Source organism: Rhinichthys klamathensis, unplaced genomic scaffold (genome assembly GCF_029890125.1).
Source record: "Rhinichthys klamathensis goyatoka isolate OS25496 unplaced genomic scaffold, OSU_Roscu_1.1 h1tg000386l_1, whole genome shotgun sequence".
In the NCBI taxonomy this organism is placed as follows: Eukaryota; Metazoa; Chordata; class Actinopteri; order Cypriniformes; family Leuciscidae; genus Rhinichthys; species Rhinichthys klamathensis.
In genome coordinates, this window is record NW_026606890.1 from 644102 (window position 1) to 666744 (window position 22643).

Below are 22643 nucleotides of genomic sequence, written 5' to 3' on the forward strand. Positions count from 1 at the left end.
GAGCTTCAGCAAGAACCAATGAGGTTCATTCTCGTGTTACGCAGCACGTTTGAGCTTCAGCAAGAACCAATGAGGTTCATTCTCGTGTTGCGCAGCACGTTTGAGCTTCAGCAAGAACCAATGAGGTTCATTCTCGTGTTGCGCAGCACGTTTGAGTTTCAGCAAGAACCAATGAGGTTCATTCTCGTGTTACGCAGCACGTTTGAGCTTCAGCAAGAACCAATGAGGTTCATTCTCGTGTTGCGCAGCACGTTTGAGCTTCAGCAAGAACCAATGAGGTTCATTCTCGTGTTGCGCAGCACGTTTGAGTTTCAGCAAGAACCAATGAGGTTCATTCTCGTGTTGCGCAACACGTTTGAGCTCCTCAAGAACCAATGAGGTTCATTCTCGTGTTGCGCAGCACGTTTGAGCTTCAGCAGGAACCAATGAGGTTCATTCTCGTGTTACGCAGCACGTTTGAGCTTCAGCAGGAACCAATAAGGTTCATTCTCGTGTTACGCAGCACGTTTGAGCTTCAGCAAGAACCAATGAGGTTCATTCTCGTGTTACGCAGCACGTTTGAGCTTCAGCAAGAACCAATGAGGTTCATTCTCGTGTTGCGCAGCACGTTTGAGCTTCAGCAAGAACCAATGAGGTTCATTCTCGTGTTACGCAGCACATTTGAGCTTCCTCAAGAACCAATGAGGTTCATTCTCGTGTTACGCAGCACGTTTGAGCTTCCTCAAGAACCAATGAGGTTCATTCTCGTGTTACGCAGCACGTTTGAGCTTCCTCAAGAACCAATGGGGTTCATTCTCGTGTTACGCAGCACGTTTGAGCTTCTGCAAGAACCAATGAGGATCATTCTTGTGTTGCGCAGCACGTTTGAGCTTCTGCAGGAACCAATGAGGTTCATTCTCGTGTTACGCAGCACGTTTGAGCTTCAGCAAGAACCAATGAGGTTCATTCTCGTGTTACGCAGCACGTTTGAGCTTCAGCAAGAACCAATGAGGTTCATTCTCGTGTTACGCAGCACGTTTGAGCTTCTGCAGAAACCAATGAGGTTCATTCTCGTGTTACGCAGCACGTTTGAGCTCCTGCAAGAACCAATGAGGTTCATTCTCGTGTTGCGCTGCAAGTTTGAGCTCCTGCAAGAACCAATGAGGTTCATTCTCGTGTTGCGCTGCACGTTTGAGCTTCAGCAAGAACCAATGAGGTTCATTCTCGTGTTGCGCAGCACGTTTGAGCTTCAGCAGGAACCAATGAGGTTCATTCTCGTGTGTTTACGCAGCACGTTTGAGCTTCAGCAAGAACCAATGAGGTTCATTCTCGTGTTACGCAGCACGTTTGAGCTTCAGCAAGAACCAATGAGGTTCATTCTCGTGTTGCGCAGCACGTTTGAGCTCCTCAAGAACCAATGAGGTTCATTCTCGTGTTACGCAGCACGTTTGAGCTTCAGCAAGAACCAATGAGGTTCATTCTCGTGTTACGCAGCACGTTTGAGCTTCAGCAGGAACCAATGAGGTTCATTCTCGTGTTGCGCTGCAAGTTTGAGCTCCTGCAAGAACCAATGAGGTTCATTCTCGTGTTACGCAGCACGTTTGAGCTTCAGCAAGAACCAATGAGGTTCATTCTCTTGTTACGCAGCAAGTTTGAGCTTCAGCAGGAACCAATAAGGTTCATTCTCGTGTTACGCAGCACGTTTGAGCTTCAGCAAGAACCAATGAGGTTCATTCTCGTGTTGCGCTGCAAGTTTGAGCTCCTGCAAGAACCAATGAGGTTCATTCTCGTGTTGCGCTGCACGTTTGAGTTTCAGCAGGAACCAATGAGGTTCATTCTCGTGTGTTTACGCAGCACGTTTGAGCTTCAGCAGGAACCAATGAGGTTCATTCTCGTGTTACGCAGCACGTTTGAGCTTCAGCAAGAACCAATGAGGTTCATTCTCGTGTTGCGCAGCACGTTTGAGCTCCTCAAGAACCAATGAGGTTCATTCTCGTGTTACGCAGCACGTTTGAGCTTCAGCAAGAACCAATGAGGTTCATTCTCGTGTTACGCAGCACGTTTGAGCTTCAGCAGGAACCAATGAGGTTCATTCTCGTGTTACGCAGCACGTTTGAGCTTCAGCAAGAACCAATGAGGTTCATTCTCGTGTTACGCAGCAAGTTTGAGCTTCAGCAGGAACCAATAAGGTTCATTCTCGTGTTACGCAGCACGTTTGAGCTTCAGCAAGAACCAATGAGGTTCATTCTCGTGTTACGCAGCACGTTTGAGCTCCTGCAAGAACCAATGAGGTTCATTCTCGTGTTGCGCAGCACGTTTAAGCTCCTGCAAGAACCAATGAGGTTCATTCTCGTGTTACGCAGCACGTTTGAGCTTCTGCAGAAACCAATGAGGTTCATTCTCGTGTTACGCAGCACGTTTGAGCTCCTGCAAGAACCAATGAGGTTCATTCTCGTGTTGCGCTGCAAGTTTGAGCTCCTGCAAGAACCAATGAGGTTCATTCTCGTGTTGCGCTGCACGTTTGAGCTTCAGCAAGAACCAATGAGGTTCATTCTCGTGCGTTTACGCAGCACGTTTGAGCTTCAGCAGGAACCAATGAGGTTCATTCTCGTGCGTTTACGCAGCACGTTTGAGCTTCAGCAGGAACCAATGAGGTTCATTCTCGTGTTACGCAGCACGTTTGAGCTTCAGCAAGAACCAATGAGGTTCATTCTCGTGTTGCGCAGCACGTTTGAGCTCCTCAAGAACCAATGAGGTTCATTCTCGTGTTACGCAGCACGTTTGAGCTTCAGCAAGAACCAATGAGGTTCATTCTCGTGTTACGCAGCACGTTTGAGCTTCAGCAGGAACCAATGAGGTTCATTCTCGTGTTACGCAGCACGTTTGAGCTTCAGCAAGAACCAATAAGGTTCATTCTCGTGTTACGCAGCAAGTTTGAGCTTCAGCAGGAACCAATAAGGTTCATTCTCGTGTTACGCAGCACGTTTGAGCTTCAGCAAGAACCAATGAGGTTCATTCTCGTGTTACGCAGCAAGTTTGAGCTTCAGCAAGAACCAATGAGGTTCATTCTCGTGTTACGCAGCAAGTTTGAGCTTCAGCAAGAACCAATGAGGTTCATTCTCGTGTTACGCAGCAAGTTTGAGCTTCAGCAAGAACCAATGAGGTTCATTCTCGTGTTACGCAGCAAGTTTGAGCTTCAGCAGGAACCAATGAGGTTCATTCTCGTGTTACGCAGCAAGTTTGAGCTTCAGCAGGAACCAATAAGGTTCATTCTCGTGTTACGCAGCACGTTTGAGCTTCAGCAAGAACCAATGAGGTTCATTCTCGTGTTACGCAGCACGTTTGAGCTTCAGCAAGAACCAATGAGGTTCATTCTCGTGTTACGCAGCACGTTTGAGCTTCAGCAAGAACCAATGAGGTTCATTCTCGTGTTACGCAGCACGTTTGAGCTTCAGCAGGAACCAATGAGGTTCATTCTCGTGTGTTTACGCAGCACGTTTGAGCTTCAGCAAAAACCAATGAGGTTCATTCTCGATTTGCGCAGCACGTTTGAGCTTCAGCAGGAACCAATGAGGTTCATTCTCGTGTGTTAACGCACACGTTTGAGCTTCAGCAGGAACCAATGAGGTTCATTCTCGTGTTACGCAGCACGTTTGAGCTTCAGCAGGAACCAATGAGGTTCATTCTCGTGTTGCGCAGCACGTTTGAGCTTCAGCAGGAACCAATGAGGTTCATTCTCGTGTGTTTACGCAGCACGTTTGAGCTTCTGCAGGAACCAATGAGGTTCATTCTTGTGTTGCGCAGCACATTTGAGCTTCTGCAGGAACCAATGAGGTTCATTCTCGTGTTACGCAGCACGTTTGAGCTTCAGTAAGAACCAATGAGGTTCTTTCTCGTGTTGCGCAGCACGTTTGAGCTTCAGCAAGAACCAATGAGGTTCTTTCTCGTGTTGCGCTGCATGTTTGAGCTCCTGCAAGAACCAATGAGGTTCATTCTCGTGTTACGCAGCACGTTTGAGCTTCCTCAAGAACCAATGAGGTTCATTCTCGTGTTGCGCTGCACGTTTGAGCTCCTGCAAGAACCAATGAGGTTCATTCTCGTGTTACGCAGCACGTTTGAGCTTCAGCAAGAACCAATGAGGTTCATTCTCGTGTTACGCAGCACGTTTGAGCTTCAGCAAGAACCAATGAGGTTCATTCTCGTGTTACGCAGCACGTTTGAGCTTCAGCAAGAACCAATGAGGTCATTCTCGTGTTACGCAGCACGTTTGAGCTTCAGCAAGAACCAATGAGGTTCATTCTCGTGTTACGCAGCACGTTTGAGCTTCAGCAAGAACCAATGAGGTTCATTCTCGTGTTACGCAGCACGTTTGAGTTTCAGCAATAACCAATGAGGTTCATTCTCGTGTTACGCAGCACGTTTGAGCTTCAGCAAGAACCAATGAGGTTCATTCTCGTGTTACGCAGCACGTTTGAGCTTCAGCAAGAACCAATGAGGTTCATTCTCGTGTTATGCAGCACGTTTGAGCTTCTGCAAGAACCAATGAGGTCATTCTCGTGTTACGCAGCACGTTTGAGTTTCAGCAATAACCAATGAGGTTCATTCTCGTGTTGCGCAGCACGTTTGAGCTTCCTCAAGAACCAATGAGGTTCATTCTCGTGTTACGCAGCACATTTGAGCTTCCTCAAGAACCAATGAGGTTCATTCTTGTGTTACGCAGCACGTTTGAGCTTCTGCAGGAACCAATGAGGTTCATTCTTGTGTTGCGCAGCACGTTTGAGCTTCTGCAGGAACCAATGAGGTTCATTCTTGTGTTACGCAGCACGTTTGAGCTTCCTCAAGAACCAATGAGGTTCATTCTCGTGTTACGCAGCACGTTTGAGCTTCAGCAGGAACCAATGAGGTTCATTTTTGTGTTGCGCAGCACGTTTGAGCTTCAGCAGGAACCAATGAGGTTCATTCTCGTGATACGCAGCACGTTTGAGCTTCAGCAAGAGGTTCATTCTTGCACGTCAAGCTGGTTCGGTTGAGCTTCTGTTTATATTCGCTGATCAATGTTTATATGTGAATAAAAGCCTAAATCCAATCTGTTCGTTATGTAAAGGCATCGATTCTCTTAATAAAATTTGGACTAAACCACTCAATTCATATGGATAAGTTTTACAATCTCTTTATAAACATTTTGAGGCTTCAAAGTTGTAGTTGCGTAGCTGTCAATGGAGCCACAGAAAACTCTCAGATTTCATTAAAAATATCTTCATTTGTGTTCTGAAGATGAATGAAAGTATCACGGGTTTGTAATTAAATGAGTGTGAGTAATTAATGACAGAAATACTATGCAACTATCCCTAAAATTTGAGTGTTATATATAACATGTTATAACATGTTATATATAAAATTACAAAATGTATATGTTCAATAACGTAAATTCTTGAATTCATGAATTCACCCCATAATGGATAATGTAAAAATATCTTCTCTAACAATGTCAACATCTTTCAACAGCAGATTTTTTTTTTTGAAGTTGGCCTTCATTCATTGTGTTTTTTGTTTTCGTTCACAAACTGAGGAGCTGCAAGGACAGTTTTTATGAAGGATGCTAGAAGTGTGTGCATGTTATGCTTTCTAGAAATATTTTAATAAAAGCATTCAATAGTTTAAAGACACTCAAGTACTCATCTAACTTTAATATATTTTATGTCCCTGAACAGAAACATGTTTCCAGCCAACCTCGTTCAAGCCACATTTCAACAGGTAAGAATCAACAGTTAGCCATGAATTATTAGTCACTCTCCTTATAATGTGTTATAATGTGAACATTTGATTATGAACCATCAAATGAATACATGAAACATGAATGCATACTTGAGAATCTGCGATTCAGATGCAGCCACTGCTTTTGTTAAAGGAGAACTCCGGCGCAAAATGAACCTTTGGTCTAATTACACATTGTTACCTAGTCAACCGTTATCTGAGATTTGTTTTCATGATTATCGAATGTAAATAGTTTTATCTCTACAAACAGTTTAGCCTATAAAGCTAGTATAACGCTAGTATATTGGGCATAGTGTAATGACAAATAAAAATCGCTTGTTAATACCACTAACAAGGCTCAAAATAGCCCCACACTAACACGGTAGCATAATGAGGGTCCCTACCTTCAAACCGAAGCATTGAGAACTTTGTCAGTGTCCAGACAGTTTAATAAGAAGATATTTTAAACATACAGTCAACTTCGCGTATACAGGCAGAATCCATCTTTGAAATACAGCCTTTACCAGTCGATCTACGAACGCCGATCCAAGCCTGCTGTTCGCGCTCACCTTATCACAACTTATAGCTCGTTCACATTCTTACCAGCGCACTTGGATCGGTGTTCGTAGATCGACTGGTAAAGGCTGTATTTCAAAGATGGATTCTGCCTGTATACGCGAAGTTGACTGTATGTTTAAAATATCTTCTTATTAAACTGTCTGGACACTTACAAAGTTCTCAATGCTTCGGTTTGAAGGTAGGGACCCTCATTATGCTACCGTGTTAGTGTGGGTCTATTTTCAGCCTTGTTAGTGGTATTAACAAGCGATTTTTATTTGTCATTACACTATGCCCAATATACTAGCGTTATACTAGCTTTATAGGCTAAACTGTTTTTAGAGATAAAACTATTTACATTCGATAATCATGAAAACAAATCTCAGATAACGGTTGACTAGGTAACAATGTGTAATTAGACCAAAGGTTCATTTTGCGCCGGAGTTCTCCTTTAACACTCGCATGAGCACCTACAGTAGATGTGAATAATCATGCACTGCAACAGTGATTTTCTTTTTCAGTCTTTTTGTCTTGTTTTCCAGGACAAATATCTAAACATTCTTAAATCAAGATACATTAACTGAAGAAACCAAAATGACTTAAGACATAAAATATTTTTGATCAAAATTAAAGGGTTAGTTCACCCAAAAATGAAAACTCTGTCAGTAATTACTCTCCCTCATGTTGTTCCAACCCCGTAAGACTTTCGTTCATCTTCGGAACACAAATTAAGATATTTTTTATTAAATCTGAGAGCTGTCTCACTCCTCCATAGGCTTCTAAGGGATCGAAACTGGCCGGCCCAAAAGTTATGAAAGACATCGTTAAAAATAGTGCGAGTGACTACAGTGGCTCAACCTTAAGTTTGTCAAGCGACGAGAATACTTTTTGTGCGCAAAAAAACAAACAAAAATAACGACTTTATTCAACTATTAATTTCCTTCTCTGTGGGCCGTGATATTTCACGTAGTGTACGTCACACGCATCACACACATGACCAGCGTCGGCCAATAGTGAGCCTGGGTGTGACGTGCAACACAGAAGCTTTGCGCAATATCACTACGTGAAATCACTCGAGGCCAACAGAGAAGGAAATTAATTTATTTTATTTTATTTATTTATTTATTTAATATGGACATAGCAATAACATTGGACGAACCAGATGTATTGTTTAAAGTGTTATAGCACATGCGCTAATTTTCAACACCTGTCCATAGGGGCTTTTACAACAGATAAAAACACATTAAGCAAAACAAGGCAAAACCATAGTTGAAAAAAGTCGTTATTTTTGTTTGTTTTTGCGCACAAAAAGTATTCCCGTCGCTTGATAAACTTAAGGTTGAGCCACTGTCGTCACTCGGACTATTTTAACAATGTCTTTCATAACTTCTGGGCCGGCCAGTTTCGATCCCTTAAGAAGCCTATGGAGGAGTGATCCAGCTCTCAGATTTAATCACAAATATCTTAATTTGTGTTCCGAAGATGAACGAAAGTCTTACGGGGTTGAACAACATGAGGGTGAGTAATTACTGACAGAATTTTTGCGTGAACTATCCCTTTAAGTGATTTAAACTTAAAACAAGAAAAAATATTTTCCAATGGAGTAAAAAAAAAAGAAAAAAATTAAAGAGAAAACATTTTTCTCATGTCTTGAGTGTATAAACGAGTAAATGCATTTTGATTTAGGAATGTTTAAACATTTGGCAAAAATCCTGATGAAGCAGGTTAGATGCTCTGCGATTAGGATTGCTGACTAAGGGGCCATTTACATGACAGTGTTTTCAACTAAAAACAGAAAACCTTGTATGCGTTTTAGTCATTCAATTACACGACAATGGCATTTTGAAGGCCTGAACATGCAAACTTTTGAAAACAGGTTTCAAAGTGCACGTTTTTGAAAAGGACAGCGTTAGCATCTCTGTGTAAACTACAAAAATGACAATTTGTGAAAGTGCTGCCTGAACAGACATATTATATGTTCAGTCTATTGTGTTTCTTTACAATGTGACATCGCCACCTACTGGCCTGGCAGTGTTTTCGCAGATCAGTGTTAAAGCTGCAGTAGGGAGTTTTGAGAAAACGTTGACTTAGCCTGAAAATTTTAACAAGCACAACTTACAGGTCCCACCTCCTTGCTCTCTGCTGCGCTACAGCCCTCCCTCCACAGCTCGTCCTCCACAGCGGAGCCTGTCATGAACGCGCAGGCTAGTAAACAGGGCCACCGATAACGGCGGATAGAAAGTTATATGGCACATTCACTAATAGGGACTAAACGTCAATAATATGCTTTACATTGACTATGGCCTGCCCATACTTTGACTACAAACTTGGTCCTCAAATCATTATGTATTTTCCAATAGCCTACATGTAACTTTATAACGGTGCACTCTTTCTATAAGTTATAAATAGCTAGTAAGATAACGTTAATATAACGGTAACTAACGTTACAGTATGTAAGTAATTATTCTAGCGATATATAATGCTAGATAAGGTGTGCTAGTACATTATTTCAGCAACATGACAAGCCAGTGAATTAACAGGTTTCAATTGTTGCTTAGCAGAGTGCGTGACATTTTATCTACATGTTATGCGGCTAGAGTTTTGACACCGAGTCAATGGGCTCTGTGTAATTCTTTCTTTTTCGCTTGTTTATCGTCATCGGTCTTTTTCCTTTTACCTCTTTGTTTTATGAGCAGGTGTCACTCGAGAATTGGCAGTTTAGGTTGTTTCTCCGTCATAAGCACAGCTGCAGCACGCCGGCAATCTTGAGTTTGAACGAAGGCTCGCGCTGTGCAAGAGAGGGGTGTGATCTGCGCGTACACGAGCGTGATTGACACTGCTAAGACATTCCTCCTGGCTCTGATTGGTTGTTTCTGACCGGGAGCGTGTATTTCTAGCAAATGGCAATAGGACCACTGGGAGAAGCCAGAGGAGCTTGATTTTTACACAGATTATCTGTCTCATATTCTACTGTCAGGACATAATGACAGTTTTAGCAAATACATGTTTTCAAAAGTTACCTACAGGAGCTTTAACGGGGATCGATTTGACAACGTTGCCGTCTGTACACAAAAACCGTAATGGAGAGATTTTTGCATTTGCATTTGAGGAGCTTCTGCTTTGATCACAATCAGGGGCGGACTTAACCATTAGGCAAAGGTCGGCAATTGCCTTGGGCCCCGAGCTACCTAGGGGCCCCCAAAATGCCCCATTAAATTATGCTTAAGTTTTTATTTATTTTTTACTTTTCGCAAATTATATATTTCTAAAAAACATTTGCGAAAAAAGGCATCAAATCATTAGTGTCGCAGACAGGAGGGGGCCCCCCACCTCACTACATTGGACTATTCCATTATCTCACTTTCTGCGTGCGAAAGTGACAAGGCTAATACGCCAAAAAAACTGACGGAGAAAAATAAGTTATTGACAGACAGAGTAGGCTACAGAGTGACAGACAGAGAAGCTACCCAAGCGGTGCTGAAAAGGCAGGAAGCGGGAGGAAAGCAAAACGTTTTTAGCAAAATTGCAGAAGGTAACAAACTTTTTTGTGATGCCCGGTATGTGCTAACGATATGTTACAAGTCCATGGCCGTAGCCAGCTATAAGGTGACCGAGGTCCGGAACTCTGTCATTTTTTAAATTCAAAAATAAAATGTCAAGCTCTCTGAATGATTAATTAGCCGTTTAAACCACCTCATATGAGTGTTTGCAATGCATGTTGCTGCGAGAAGCTAGCGCAGTGAACGGGGCTTGAGAGCGCGCTGTGAGTGAGGGCGCGCGTGCAGCCTCCGTGTTGCCAGATCCACCTAATGGATAGGTGGCAGTAGTCTTCTAGACTTGTTTTTTCTGATTTAATGTGACACTTTAGGAAATTATTAAAGTGGAAAGTTGCATGTTAGGGTTAGTGATATATTAATCTTATTTGCAAAACACAAGCTTTGAACTTATTTCGGATTATTATTATTTTGTTTTCTTGTTTTTCGTAGCAATATCTGGCAACATTTTACTGTCTGCATTAATAAAAAAAAGCTTATAGACAAACTGTAATTGCATAAAGCTACCACATTCGGTAGTAAGACAAACGCAATGATCATCGTGATTATCTGTAAGAAATGTATAACACTAGCAAAAACAATAACATAATACGAATGAAATTTGCCAAATAACTTACTGGCCAGCAGGAAGACGGCTTATGCTGTTTAGTTAACCTTTCACAAAGTCATCATAAAAACATTAATTAAAGCAGTGTTTCTCAACTAGCAATCTATTCAGTCAGCATATTTGTGTTTGATCTCTGTGAATTACAGAAATATAAGACTTGCTAGACCTACTTTTTTTCTATATTTCTTTGCACAAAACTCTCCAGAAAGTGCCATTTAATAGTTTATTTAAAAAAAAAAAAATCTGACTTTTTTTTTTTCGTTCTCTTTTAAAGATCGGATGGGGGGGCCCCACACTACCTTCGCCTTGGGCCCCCAATTTGCTAAATCCGCCACTGATCACAATGTGCTTGACAAACTGAAGTAAAACAAAAAGAGATTCATTAAAAAAACTTGTCTCTTTAGTATCGTACCAACAGTGTGCCCATAATGAAGTCGGCCAAGGCGACAGTGGCCACCAGTCTGATGGAGAGCACCACTCGCCGCACGCTCATCTACGGGATACAGGACGACAATGGGACGGACATCCAGAACTTTCAGCTGGATTTGACCCCGCCTCCTGACGTGGTGATGCGAACGCTTCCTGGCACCAGTGAGGGCATGAACGTCTTGGGGATTGTCATTTTCTCTGCCACCATGGGTGAGAATACTGCAACAAATGAAATATGTGTTCATATTTTTATTATATCTCACATTTGCATATCGCTGGTCATTTTTGCGCAGGCATAATGTTGGGCAGAATGGGTCCTAACGGCAGTGCACTGGTTAACTTTTGCCAAAGTCTAAATGAAGCGGTGCTGAAAATCGTTGCGATTGTCATCTGGTAAGATTTTTTTTTTTGTTATAAAAATGAATTTATTTATTTATTTTGCTTTGATCTTAATGTTAAGAAGGTTAAAACATTACCTACTTAACCTTGTAAAGATGGAGAGATAGTAAGAAAAATCTAGTTTATTGAACATTTAGACAAATTAGGAAAGAGTTTTTGTTTTTTTAATGCATATATAGTGAGAATATGGAGCTCATACTCGAAGAGGAATAACAGCAAAACAAACTGAGCAAAAATATGCAATTTAATGACCAAAGCTCTGTAGTTTTACAACATATAATTCAATGCAATACAATGATTATTGAGAGATGAACAAATAAACCTTCCTCAAAAGCCTGATGGATCATATTTGATACATTGTATTGTTTCAAAAAAAAAAAAGATGTATGGATAATCAAATAAACCTAAGTTGCTTCAGTCCAGTAAGTGTTCATCTTGAAATATCACTAACAATATAAAAATTATTTGCGTAATTTTTTGCGTATATCAGTAAAGAATTCATAGCTAAAAGACTAGCAATTATACTAAATGGCCTTTTACTTGCTAAAGAAATGTATGAACTATCACTCAAATGACATTTGGTAGATCGTTCATGTGCAACAGGTTCTTCAGCAAAGTTTTGATCATATTGATCATTTAGGGGCCTTATAAACTTTTGTTTCAAATATGATACAGTAGGCTTTATGTGGTTAAGCAATAGGATACATTTTGAATATATTGTTTCTGTGCAGGTACTTCCCGTTTGGCATCGTGTTTCTGGTGGCCGGTAAGATCCTGGAGATGAGCGACCCGTCGGCGATGGGGAAGAAGCTCGGCTTTTACGCTATAACTGTGGTGATGGGCCTCATTCTGCACGGCCTCTTCATCCTCCCCAGCATGTACTTCTTCATCACCAAGAAGAGCCCCATTGTCTACATCCGAGGAATCCTGCAGGCGCTGCTCATCTCACTGGCCACGTCCTCCAGGTACAACACACACCAACACCAGCCAAGGACGAACACAAACATCACATTCATCCTGTTAGTCTTCTTTGGCAAAATCCCTTTATCTAACAAAAGCCAGTTCCTTAATGACACCATCCTCCAGAAGTGACCAGTTTTGGTCGTAAAACAGCGCAAATGTCAGTATTAGCAACACATTTAATAAATTCTGTGGTGTTTTGTGGTATTAGCTGCTTTGATGGATAATACCATCATTTACATAGATACTGTTCAAAATGTGGGGTCAATAAGATTTTTTTTTTATTGTTTATGAAAGAATTCTCTTATGCGCATCAGTAAAAAAACAGTATGTTGTGAAATATTATTATACATTTTAAAATAACTGTTTTATATTTTAATATAATTAATTCCTGTGATCAAAGCTGAATTTTTAGCGTGTGTGTGTGTGGTGTGTGTGTGTGAAAACCTTTACCCAGTTTCATACCATTCCGATTAAGTAAAAAAGAAAAAGAAAAACTGAAACGTAAAATTTCCTAGCAGTAAAAGTACAATATCATAGCAGTATACCCATAAATTACAACACAAACATTCATTTTAACTGTTACAGTAACGATCCCATTCATTTTCCACTCAATGAACATGTTTTCTGCCATTATACGGTTTGTTTCCCAGGAAAGTGTGTGTCTTGAGAGGTTTTGTGTATGATGTTTGGAGTGCTTACAGATTGCTGTAATCTGTAAAGCTGTAATTTTGACCTACACACCATCGGGAGGAGGTTGTGACCCTGCGTCCAGGATAGAGAGAGCCAAAACATTATAAATATTGCACAAGCACTCATACACATGAGAAATTTCATCAATGAATTTAGTTCACATGTTGTGTCCAAAAGAAAAATGAATAAAAAAAGTATAATGGTTGTGATTTTTCTCTCTGTTGTGCAATATTATACACTTAAAAACATAGCTCCACCACACAACACTCATCTGTAATTTATTCATAACAACCTCGGTCTTTCTAGCAGTAGTTGCATCATTTGAACGTTTGCACATGAATATTTTGTTGTGTGAGGTCAACCGGTTATACAATATGAAGAGAATCTGTTGCAACAGGTGGTGAAATATTTTGGGTCACACGGAATTTGCACACCATCTTTATTAGCATTTTTCTACCTGGATTATGGAGATAAAAATGTGGATTTTCTCAGAATGGCAAATTGTGTTTCTGATGCTAGCTGTATATATATATATGAATAAGATTAGCCACAAAACTAAACCAATAAATCTAATAAACAAACATGTAAGTGTTAGAACAAATGTTGAATTATAGGAGTTAGAATATGTTTGAGTTCATATTGAGATCTTCTGATTGCAGACTTTGGTATTTAGGTAAAACTAAGTTGTTGAAATCTCTTCTGGATGGAGTGTTATTTTAGTTTTATTGAAATTTTATATTAGCTTTTAGTTTTCATTTTCATGAAGATTTTAGTCATTTTATTAGTTTACTGTTTTTTTTTTATATTGCTATTTAGCTTTAATTTATTTTTCATTTGTAGTTTTAGTTAAATTTAGATTTTTATTTATTTCCTGGTAATATTTTTAGTGCTTCAAATTTCAATTTATTGCCAAGGCAATGAATCTGATTTTCATTCTAATATTTTATATTATTTTATACCAGGTGTATTTTTTTTTTACCAGAAATGTTTTAGTTTTATTTAACAATAGTAACCCTGAATGAGACATGAGTTTTAACACGAGATCCTTTTCCATCTGCAGTTCTGCCACTCTGCCTATCACCTTCAAGTGCCTGCTGGAGAACAATCACATCGACCGGCGGATCATTCGCTTCGTGCTTCCCGTGGGAGCCACCATCAACATGGACGGCACTGCGCTGTATGAGGCGGTGGCAGCCATTTTTATCGCCCAAGTCAACAACTACGAACTAGACTTTGGCCAAATCATCACTATCAGGTTTGTTTGCAAATTTAAGTAATTTAAAGTTTCTCTTTGATTTTTTTCCCCCCATAAAAGGGTTTTATTGAAATACAAAGTTCTGTCATGAAACTCTAGATGGCGGTGGCTGATTGGTCCTTGCTCGCAATCACATCATTCTAGGGCACAGCTGATTGGTTCCTGCTGTATCAGTAGCCAATGAGCTGGTCAGCCACCAAATACTTGGTTAGCATTTGCTGTAGCAGTTGCAGTGCGCTTTCAGAAACCCTCCACCTTCCCCAGCTCCACTAGCCTGGTTAAAACCAGACCATTCTCAGTTGTAACTGAGTTATGGTCTGGCAAAGCGTCATAGACAAATCATTTCCAGAGGAGCGTCACCAACAGACGTCGCGGATAGACCTAAACCCAATCAGAGCGGTGAAGGAGATGACGTATGCAGAGCGGCGGAGAAACATCTCCGAGTGTTGTTCTTTGCTCGGTTTTTAACAAAAAGGAAACGTTCAAATCGCTTAAAACAGACGCGATAGCTGATTCGAACGAGTGATGTTCGACGGCGGCATCCATCTTTGTAATGTAGGCTACAAAATCTGCTTCAAAATCCCAGCGCTGTCGTCATCGTGTAAAGCCCGCCCCAACGTTTCTGATTGGTGCCGCGATTTCGACGGATTGGAAATGGGCTTGAATGAGCTCTTGGCGAGACTAACTTTCAGAGCAAATCTAAATTTGCCGGAAGTTGTCTGGGTTTTCCCAGGCTACAGCTCCACCTGTATAGATCTGCTACGGGTAATTCATGTATACTGTATTGTACAGCAGCAGCATGTCTTACTTGCTCACAGCAGCGTGGCGTGTGTGTATTAACAGTAGCAAGTCCCATACTTTTTCTACAGCAACAACCAACAGCAATAGTAGCAGAAATAACAGCAGCAGAAGCAGTGTAGCAGATCTATTCCACCAAGACCAAACATATCAATATTGTCACATCCATTACCATGACAAAGACTCTGAGAGTTGTCATGACAGAACTAATATAAGTGCAAATATAATGAAATACTACTATGCTTGAGGCTGAATGATTGCAGTTAGCTAAAACTAAAATCCTAAAATAATTGTTACTTGAAATAAATTGAACTTTAATTGAAATCAAATAAAACCTTAAACTCTGTTTATATGTTTATATTATATGTATATATCTCTCATTTCATTTAGTATAACTTAATGCAGTAAAGTAACTACGAGTAAAATAAAAATGAATAAAAAAAGACATTTAAAAAAATTCATACACACAACCAAATTAATTTAAATTGTTAATTTAAACTATAATCGTATCTCAATAAAACTAAAATAACACTGGTATGAGAAATGTATCACTATTTGACCCATCAATCTGTTCACCAATCTGGCTAACTGGCTAGCTCTGGATTTACAGTATTTCGCACATACAGATCTTCATGATCCAGAGACCGAATGAAGCTGAAGAGACTCTTTAATCCAGCTGCATGATGCACAAAAGAGCGTTACGTAATAGCAGTCCATTATTTATGCAATTGTACAATTTTAGAGTAGCAGAATAACAATGCAAAGATTTGACCACGTCAAAGCTCTTCCCACATGTTGAAGTGGCCCTTCAATTTATACAAGTTGAAGTGCTTCAGTTTAAAGAATTTATATGCAATTTCAAGTTGCATTACTGTCTCAATAGGAATGAAAGTATACAAATATAAAATATATATAAAAAAAAACTACACCTATAATATATAAATATTCCCCAATATCACCATACCACAGTTTCATGTTGTGCTCAGTTTGAACTACAAAGAGTAGTTGCATGCAGGGTATTTATTTTGGCGCCCATATTAACAGGTTACAAATGCATAGCAGAGTTTCAGTGACTATTTTTGCTGAAATCAGTAAAAGTGCGCCCGCCTCACATGCCAGAAACGCTGGTTCGAATCCCGCTCGGAGCGGTGCGAGGAGGAGTTACACTGGCTCAAATATGCATTTACTAATCCTGACCAAGAAATATCATATAATAGAATTAGTTTCTGAAACAATCTGAAATTTTCACTTGGCATTCAAATGTTTTACAAATAATTGACTCTGTTCGCTTCACATGCGTGCTTGATAGAACCACCATTGGTTAGATCTGTTGGCATGCAGCATTATCCCTCCATCATCCGGTCTGGACTAAAAGGAACACCAAGCACATAAATTGAAGTGCATACTTCAGAGTTCACTACATCATAGAGTGGCATGGAGACCTCACAATCTTGCGAACGAAAGGTCAGATGAAGAAATGGAGGGTAAGGAGATATATACGGATAGAGAGCCAGAGAGCATTTTGGGCTGCGCTGTTACAGGGATAAACTCCGCTGTCACATGGCTGTCTTACCACAGGATTATTGTGCAGTTTTCAATTGTTCCCCCCACCCTTCCCAAAATCCATCAACTGTCTGTCTCTCTCTCTCATCCCTTGCTTTCAAATGCTCTGTTGCCAGTGTTGGGGGTTGAGCAAGAGCGAGCATGTTTCATGCATAAGCAGGGCAATAGCACAATGCAGTGTGCTAAGCAGTGCAACAATGACAAACATTTATTGCGGTGCCCATATTAACATGTTATCGAATTCTCTCTGCACGCATATGTTGGGCAATAGCACAATGCATTTATTGCAACGCCTATTTTACCAGGTTACAGAATTCACTGTGCAGGTCCACACGTATACAGTGCAATTTCAGCATGCATTTAATGCAGCTTTTATATTATCAACTTACAGCATTCACACTGTTATCAATGCAATAGCAGTGTATATTTAGTGGCAGCACTCATTGTACACACATAAGCAATACAAGAGCTGCATACATTCATGCAATAGTTGCATATATGTTTTGAAATGCCCATATTAGCAGGTCACATTCACAGTGTTCAAGCACATTTACTCTGTAAGCAGCACAATAGTGACATATTTAATGCAGTGGCCATATTAAGAGGTTATAGCACCTGCATTGCAATAGCACTATGCATCGCAGGCCCCTGTATTACCAGGTTACTGCATTCATTTTGCAAGTGTAAGCAGTGCAATAGCACATACTATGTACTAAAGTGCCTATACGTGTATTTTCTCTGTACACATAAGCAGTGCAGCAATGACAAACATTTATTGCGGTGCCCATATTAACATGTTATCGAATTCTCTCTGCACGCATGTAGGGCAATAGCACGATGCATTTATTGCAACGCCTATGTTACCAGGTTACAGAATTCACTCTGCACACGTATACAGTGCAATATCAGCGTGCATTTAATGCAGCTTTTATATTATCAACTTACAGCATTCACACTGTTATCAATGCAATAGCAGCGTATACTTACTGCAGTCACCATATAACAAGTGACAGAACTCATTCTATACTATTACTTCTATTACTTACAAATTGTAGTCCATTACTGATTCCAAATTACATGACAGAAAATGCCATTTAAGGTAATGACAGGTTCCTCAAGGTAGGACTCATCAGAACCTCATTACTTCACTAGAAAAGACCAGAGCGACTTTTATTCATCCTGTTGCATTAAAAATACTGTGTAGATCGAGGTGTGACATCGATATATGTTGTTGCTCAACAAAGCAGTGCACATTATATATAACTGTGTGTTGAAAAACGTGGTAAAGCTTGAGTGTGTGTCACTCGAGTTGACTAATGTTCTTCTAAGCCTGCGAGGGACGAGTTGTATATGCTTGCATCCGGCAAGAGCTGTTTTTTGTTCAGTTGCTCATTCTGTGTTTGATTTGATGTGTATGTTTATACTGTTTGCTTTCGTCCTGTAATAAATTAAGGCTGGTTATCTGTCATTCAAAACAGTTGCAAGCAGTTGTTGCTAATATAACGGGATAGTTCCCCCCAAATTGAAAAGGACCTCATGTATTTACTCTCAATGGTCTCTATTTTGTTGAGTAATGATTTGTTTACCATGTTTTCCAGTATTACAGCGACCGCAGCGAGCATCGGTGCAGCCGGGATCCCACAGGCCGGACTGGTCACCATGGTAATAGTGTTGACATCCGTGGGACTGCCCACCGATGACATCACTCTCATTATCGCTGTTGATTGGGCCTTGTAAGTATCGACATGTGCTGTATATTTTTAGACTTTCACGTAGAAAGTAATTTTTTTATCAGTGCACCGTTAGGCAGTTCACAGATGTTTTTGCATTCTACTGCGATGCTTTTCCATTCTTTTTCTACATAAACAAACATGTGCTAGGGAAACATGGTTGTAATTTTCCCATCATGCTCTATTTTTATCCATCATTTGTATCTATCTATTTGTTTTATCCATCAGTGTTTGTTCATTAAAGGGGACCTATTATGTCGTTTTACAAAGTCTTGATTGTGTTTTTGGGCTGTACTATAATATGTTTGTATGCTTGAATGTTCAAAAAACTATTTTTCTCATATTTGACCTTGTCTCTTACCCGTATCGGGGTGCGTTTCCAAAAAGCATTGTTAGCCAACTATGGCCGCAAGTTCCATCATTACCAGGAGGTCTTGACATTTTTCAACTTCAACTTTCAACTTTTTCTCTCTCCAGCCACTGTGGCTAATGGTTTTCCAAAGTTACTAGCAACTCAGCATTTTCACTGGCCACAATTTTGACATCGATACCATGGGGAAATATAGATATTTTTTATATTATCTCATAATTTGGCCGCAGGTATATTAGGCTGCTGTCGCTTTAAGACCCGACGCACAGATCCATTATACTGTTACACATGAGTTTCTTTCTCAACTGTTTACATTCACTTAAAACATGACCGTGTTTACGTAAATCCTTGCCAAGACTGGCATTTTGACATTATTTTGTGTGTATCTGACACTTGTGCGTACCTGCTCTAGTACGCTCTGCAAACCCTGAAATGACATAAGAGGGAACTTACGATTTTAATGAAACATCTGCAAATGAAGCAAAAACATGGAGAACAAAAATAGCAAAGTAGTCTTCAGATGCCATGTTCATTATCTACAGCAATTATCTGATTAATGAATTGATGTAATTACTCTACCACCTGTGTGATGTCATTAACTACTGTTGATCCAACGTGGTTCGAATGACAGATGTGCGACAGTTACTACGTTTTCAGGAAACAGTCATGACTAGCTAGTTATTTTCTCCAACAATGCATTGTACTATGGTGGTTAAGCATTGAGTTGTCGTTGCACGGGAAATGCACCCTTGTTTAGTTCCTGTCTCTATGAAGCCCCTCCTTCTGAAAAGCACAATGTGCTCTGATTGGTCGGCTGGACCGGTGTGTTGAGATTGGTCGAGCGCGAGTGTGTTTTTGGGAAATGTCTCGCCCCTACCATAACCGGCAGTTTCAACACACTACTAACTAACTCAACCAGGCCCCGCCCCTTTATTCTGCATATGAATTATTTAAATTAGGAATATTGTGACGTGTTTGTTCCCGGAAGAAACTCAAGACTACAATGGAGGCGTTTCAGGGAGTTCAGAAACACTGACACTGATATAGAGAAGAACTCCCGCTGGAGGGACTTTAAAACCTTGCAGAGCTTTTTCATGCTCAAACTGCAACATTACACACTAAAGAAAGATTTAAGTGAATCTTAACATCATGTCTGTTTGTCCTCACCTCTTCAGAGACAGATTTCGCACCATGGTCAATGTGATGGGAGACGCTCTGGCCACAGGAATCATGGCCCATATCTGCAGAAAGGATTTCATCAAAGAGGGAGATGGGGTGAGTTCCCTAAAAACATCATATCATATCAGTAGTTGACAAATACCATGGACCTATTTAATTCCATCCAAATCAAGATAAATCATACATAAGATCTTGTATTGCCAATGCAAGAGTCCAGCACTCTGTAAAGTCTCCTCCAGCACATCCCAAAGACTTTCAATGAATTTAAGCTCTGGACTCAGAGGAGTACTCATGTGTGAAAATGATTCTTCATTCTCTTTCACAATCTGAGCCTGATGAATCTTGACATGGTTGTTTAAGAAATGAAATGCTACCATTAGGGTTAGAAGAACTGTTCCCAAACATATAACATGATAGAAACATAAGAATCACTGCAATAATGATCTAATCATAGACTCTTAAGCATTTGCCTATCCAAACAGTGACTTTTTTTTGGGCCGGGCAGTGTATGATGAAAAATTATAAATGCAAAATAGGAGGATTTTCACTAGTGCTCTCAAGACTTTTGGAACCCACTATATATATGGGAACGTAATGTATGTTGATGTATTGGATTTAGATGCAACAGAACGACTTCAGGAAACCGTTTCCACACACTCACACCTGTTTCCAAAGCAGCTTTACAAAGTATAGCAGTTCACAAACCCCACAGAGAGGAGACAATGCCAGGGAGAAACCTTGGGAGGATCGAACTCAATTCAACATATCCAACTATATTTACACAAACACAAAGACTGAGTTTGATCCTCCCAGGGTTGTCTCCTCTCAGTGGGGTTTGTGAACTGCTATACTTTGTAAATCTGCTTTGGAAATAATATGAATTGTAAAAAGCACTTTCTTTCAACAATTTCCCAAAATTACAAGTTGCATGGGCAAAGTCTTCACTGAAGTTCATATCTGTCCTCATGAAACACTGACAAAGACAAGTGTAATCTTAATTTTACAGCCACAACGTGATAATGATAATGAGGGAGATGTGAATAGAAAATAAGCATGTTTTGTAACTGATGAACATGGTTCCCAATAACACAGGAACACAGGGTTTCAAAGTTGTTTCCTTAACAATATGAAAGGTCACCTGATTCATAACTCTAAGGATGCGTGCCGTAATCAGAGATATCTCAAGGATACTGTATTGAAAATCAGAACAAACGAAGTAGTGTGAGGAGAGTTTGTGATTATTGCATGTCACGACAAGATTGAAAAACAGGGATTATGTAAATATGACATGATACCACAATGCTGACGCCAGCATTTTTGATCATTTTCACAAAACTTTCATGGACCCCAGAATATTTTGTTGGATGAATATCTGAACATGCAATATATCAAAAGGAAGAACAGACCCTTTGCTTTTAAACAGACAAATAAAAAAATCTAGCTTCGTGCATTCTTTTTTATCAACACTTCAATGTGGGTAAGTTTAATAAAAAAGCAACATTTTGAACGTGCATAAGAAACGATTTTATGAAAATGACGTGGCCTTATCTGTTTACCTGCAGCAAGAAGTCAATTAATATGCTTTGAAACTGCTTATACCATGGTCTGGGTGAATACTCGATTCTGATTGGCTGCAGGGTGTCCGTTAAAAAGTGATAGAGGACACCTAGTAAAGGAGTTCTGGTGAAACTGCCTGTTTACCGTTACAAATTAATAAATAAATGCGCTGCCTACAACAGCGGTGAGTAACCATAGCAACAGGCAGTCAAAGTATCCGTTAACAATTTGCTCTATCAAAACAAACATCTAACGTTAGTTAGATATTACATAGCCTACTAATACAACAATGAGCGACTTCGTTATTTCATCTTCAGTCTCTCACGGACTGACGGAGCCCAGTAAGGCCGCAGACTGCTCTCGCATCGATGGCCTGTCACCGACATTTTTTGACGGCTCTCCAGTCCAGCATCGGAGAGTCGACCTACAGCGGTGCTTCGGAGGCTGTGGTGGTTAGTGTAGACTAGTGTAACACATAGTGTTTTATGTGTAATAAAAAAATAACTATGCCTACCTTTGTGTTTCATGAAAAAAAAAAATGCATTTTTGAACCTGAAGGGTTCTACAAGCTGAGCGGACTATATATCTCAAGTTGCTAAATAAATCGTCAGGCAAGTTATTATTTGAAAAAACTAGATTTAGCCTAATTAAAATATAAACTAATGTTTTAAAAATGTTTTATTTGGCAAGTGACCATGGTATAAGCGGGTTAATGCCCTTCGAGGTGTCCGTTGTAAGGTTTTAATGGACTTCGGCGGAGGCAACCGTCCTCCGCTGCGCGTCGGCCGGTTTAACTTACACCTCGCCGTCGTCCATTAAAACCTGACAACGGACACCTCGTCGGGCATTAACCCTTACTTAATAGTTTGGGTTTTTGTAAATAGGACAATTATCATGCTAATTTAGACTATGTTTTGTGTTATATTGCACTGGCATTACAGAAAACTAGTTAATTCTGGTTAAAGTCCCCATGAAATCAAAATTGAAATTTTTTGGCTTTTGGTATGAATATGTTAGTCTTAATGTTATCTATAAGCTAGTGTGCTCCAAAAAAAAAGACAAAATGCGCATTTAGAAGATCTCTCATTTCCGCCAATATGATAAATGATTTTGATGACATCACTCTGCACTTCAGCTTCTCCTCAGATTTTCCGTCCAATCAAATGCTCAGTAGAATCTCAGGCTCCGCCCCCTACATTATAAATAGAATCTGAAGCCGCAGTTGAAATCAGTCACTTGTTCACACATTTACTATTTT

At 40.1% G+C, this 22643-nt stretch overlaps 1 protein-coding gene across 5 annotated transcripts in view; it reads left to right on the plus strand.

Annotated features, from left to right (window-relative positions):
- Positions 1–22643, plus strand: part of slc1a7b (solute carrier family 1 member 7b) — an 89736-nt gene that overhangs the window by 62078 nt on the left and 5015 nt on the right. For all 5 annotated transcript variants that reach the window (XM_056233971.1, XM_056233972.1, XM_056233969.1 and 2 more), the window contains 7 exons: positions 5691–5733; positions 10857–11091; positions 11175–11274; positions 12012–12245; positions 13994–14188; positions 18148–18282; positions 19825–19924. In XM_056233971.1, coding sequence (XP_056089946.1) covers positions 5691–5733; positions 10857–11091; positions 11175–11274; positions 12012–12245; positions 13994–14188; positions 18148–18282; positions 19825–19924 — 1042 coding nt within the window. The remainder of the gene's footprint in view (positions 1–5690; positions 5734–10856; positions 11092–11174; positions 11275–12011; positions 12246–13993; positions 14189–18147; positions 18283–19824; positions 19925–22643) is intronic.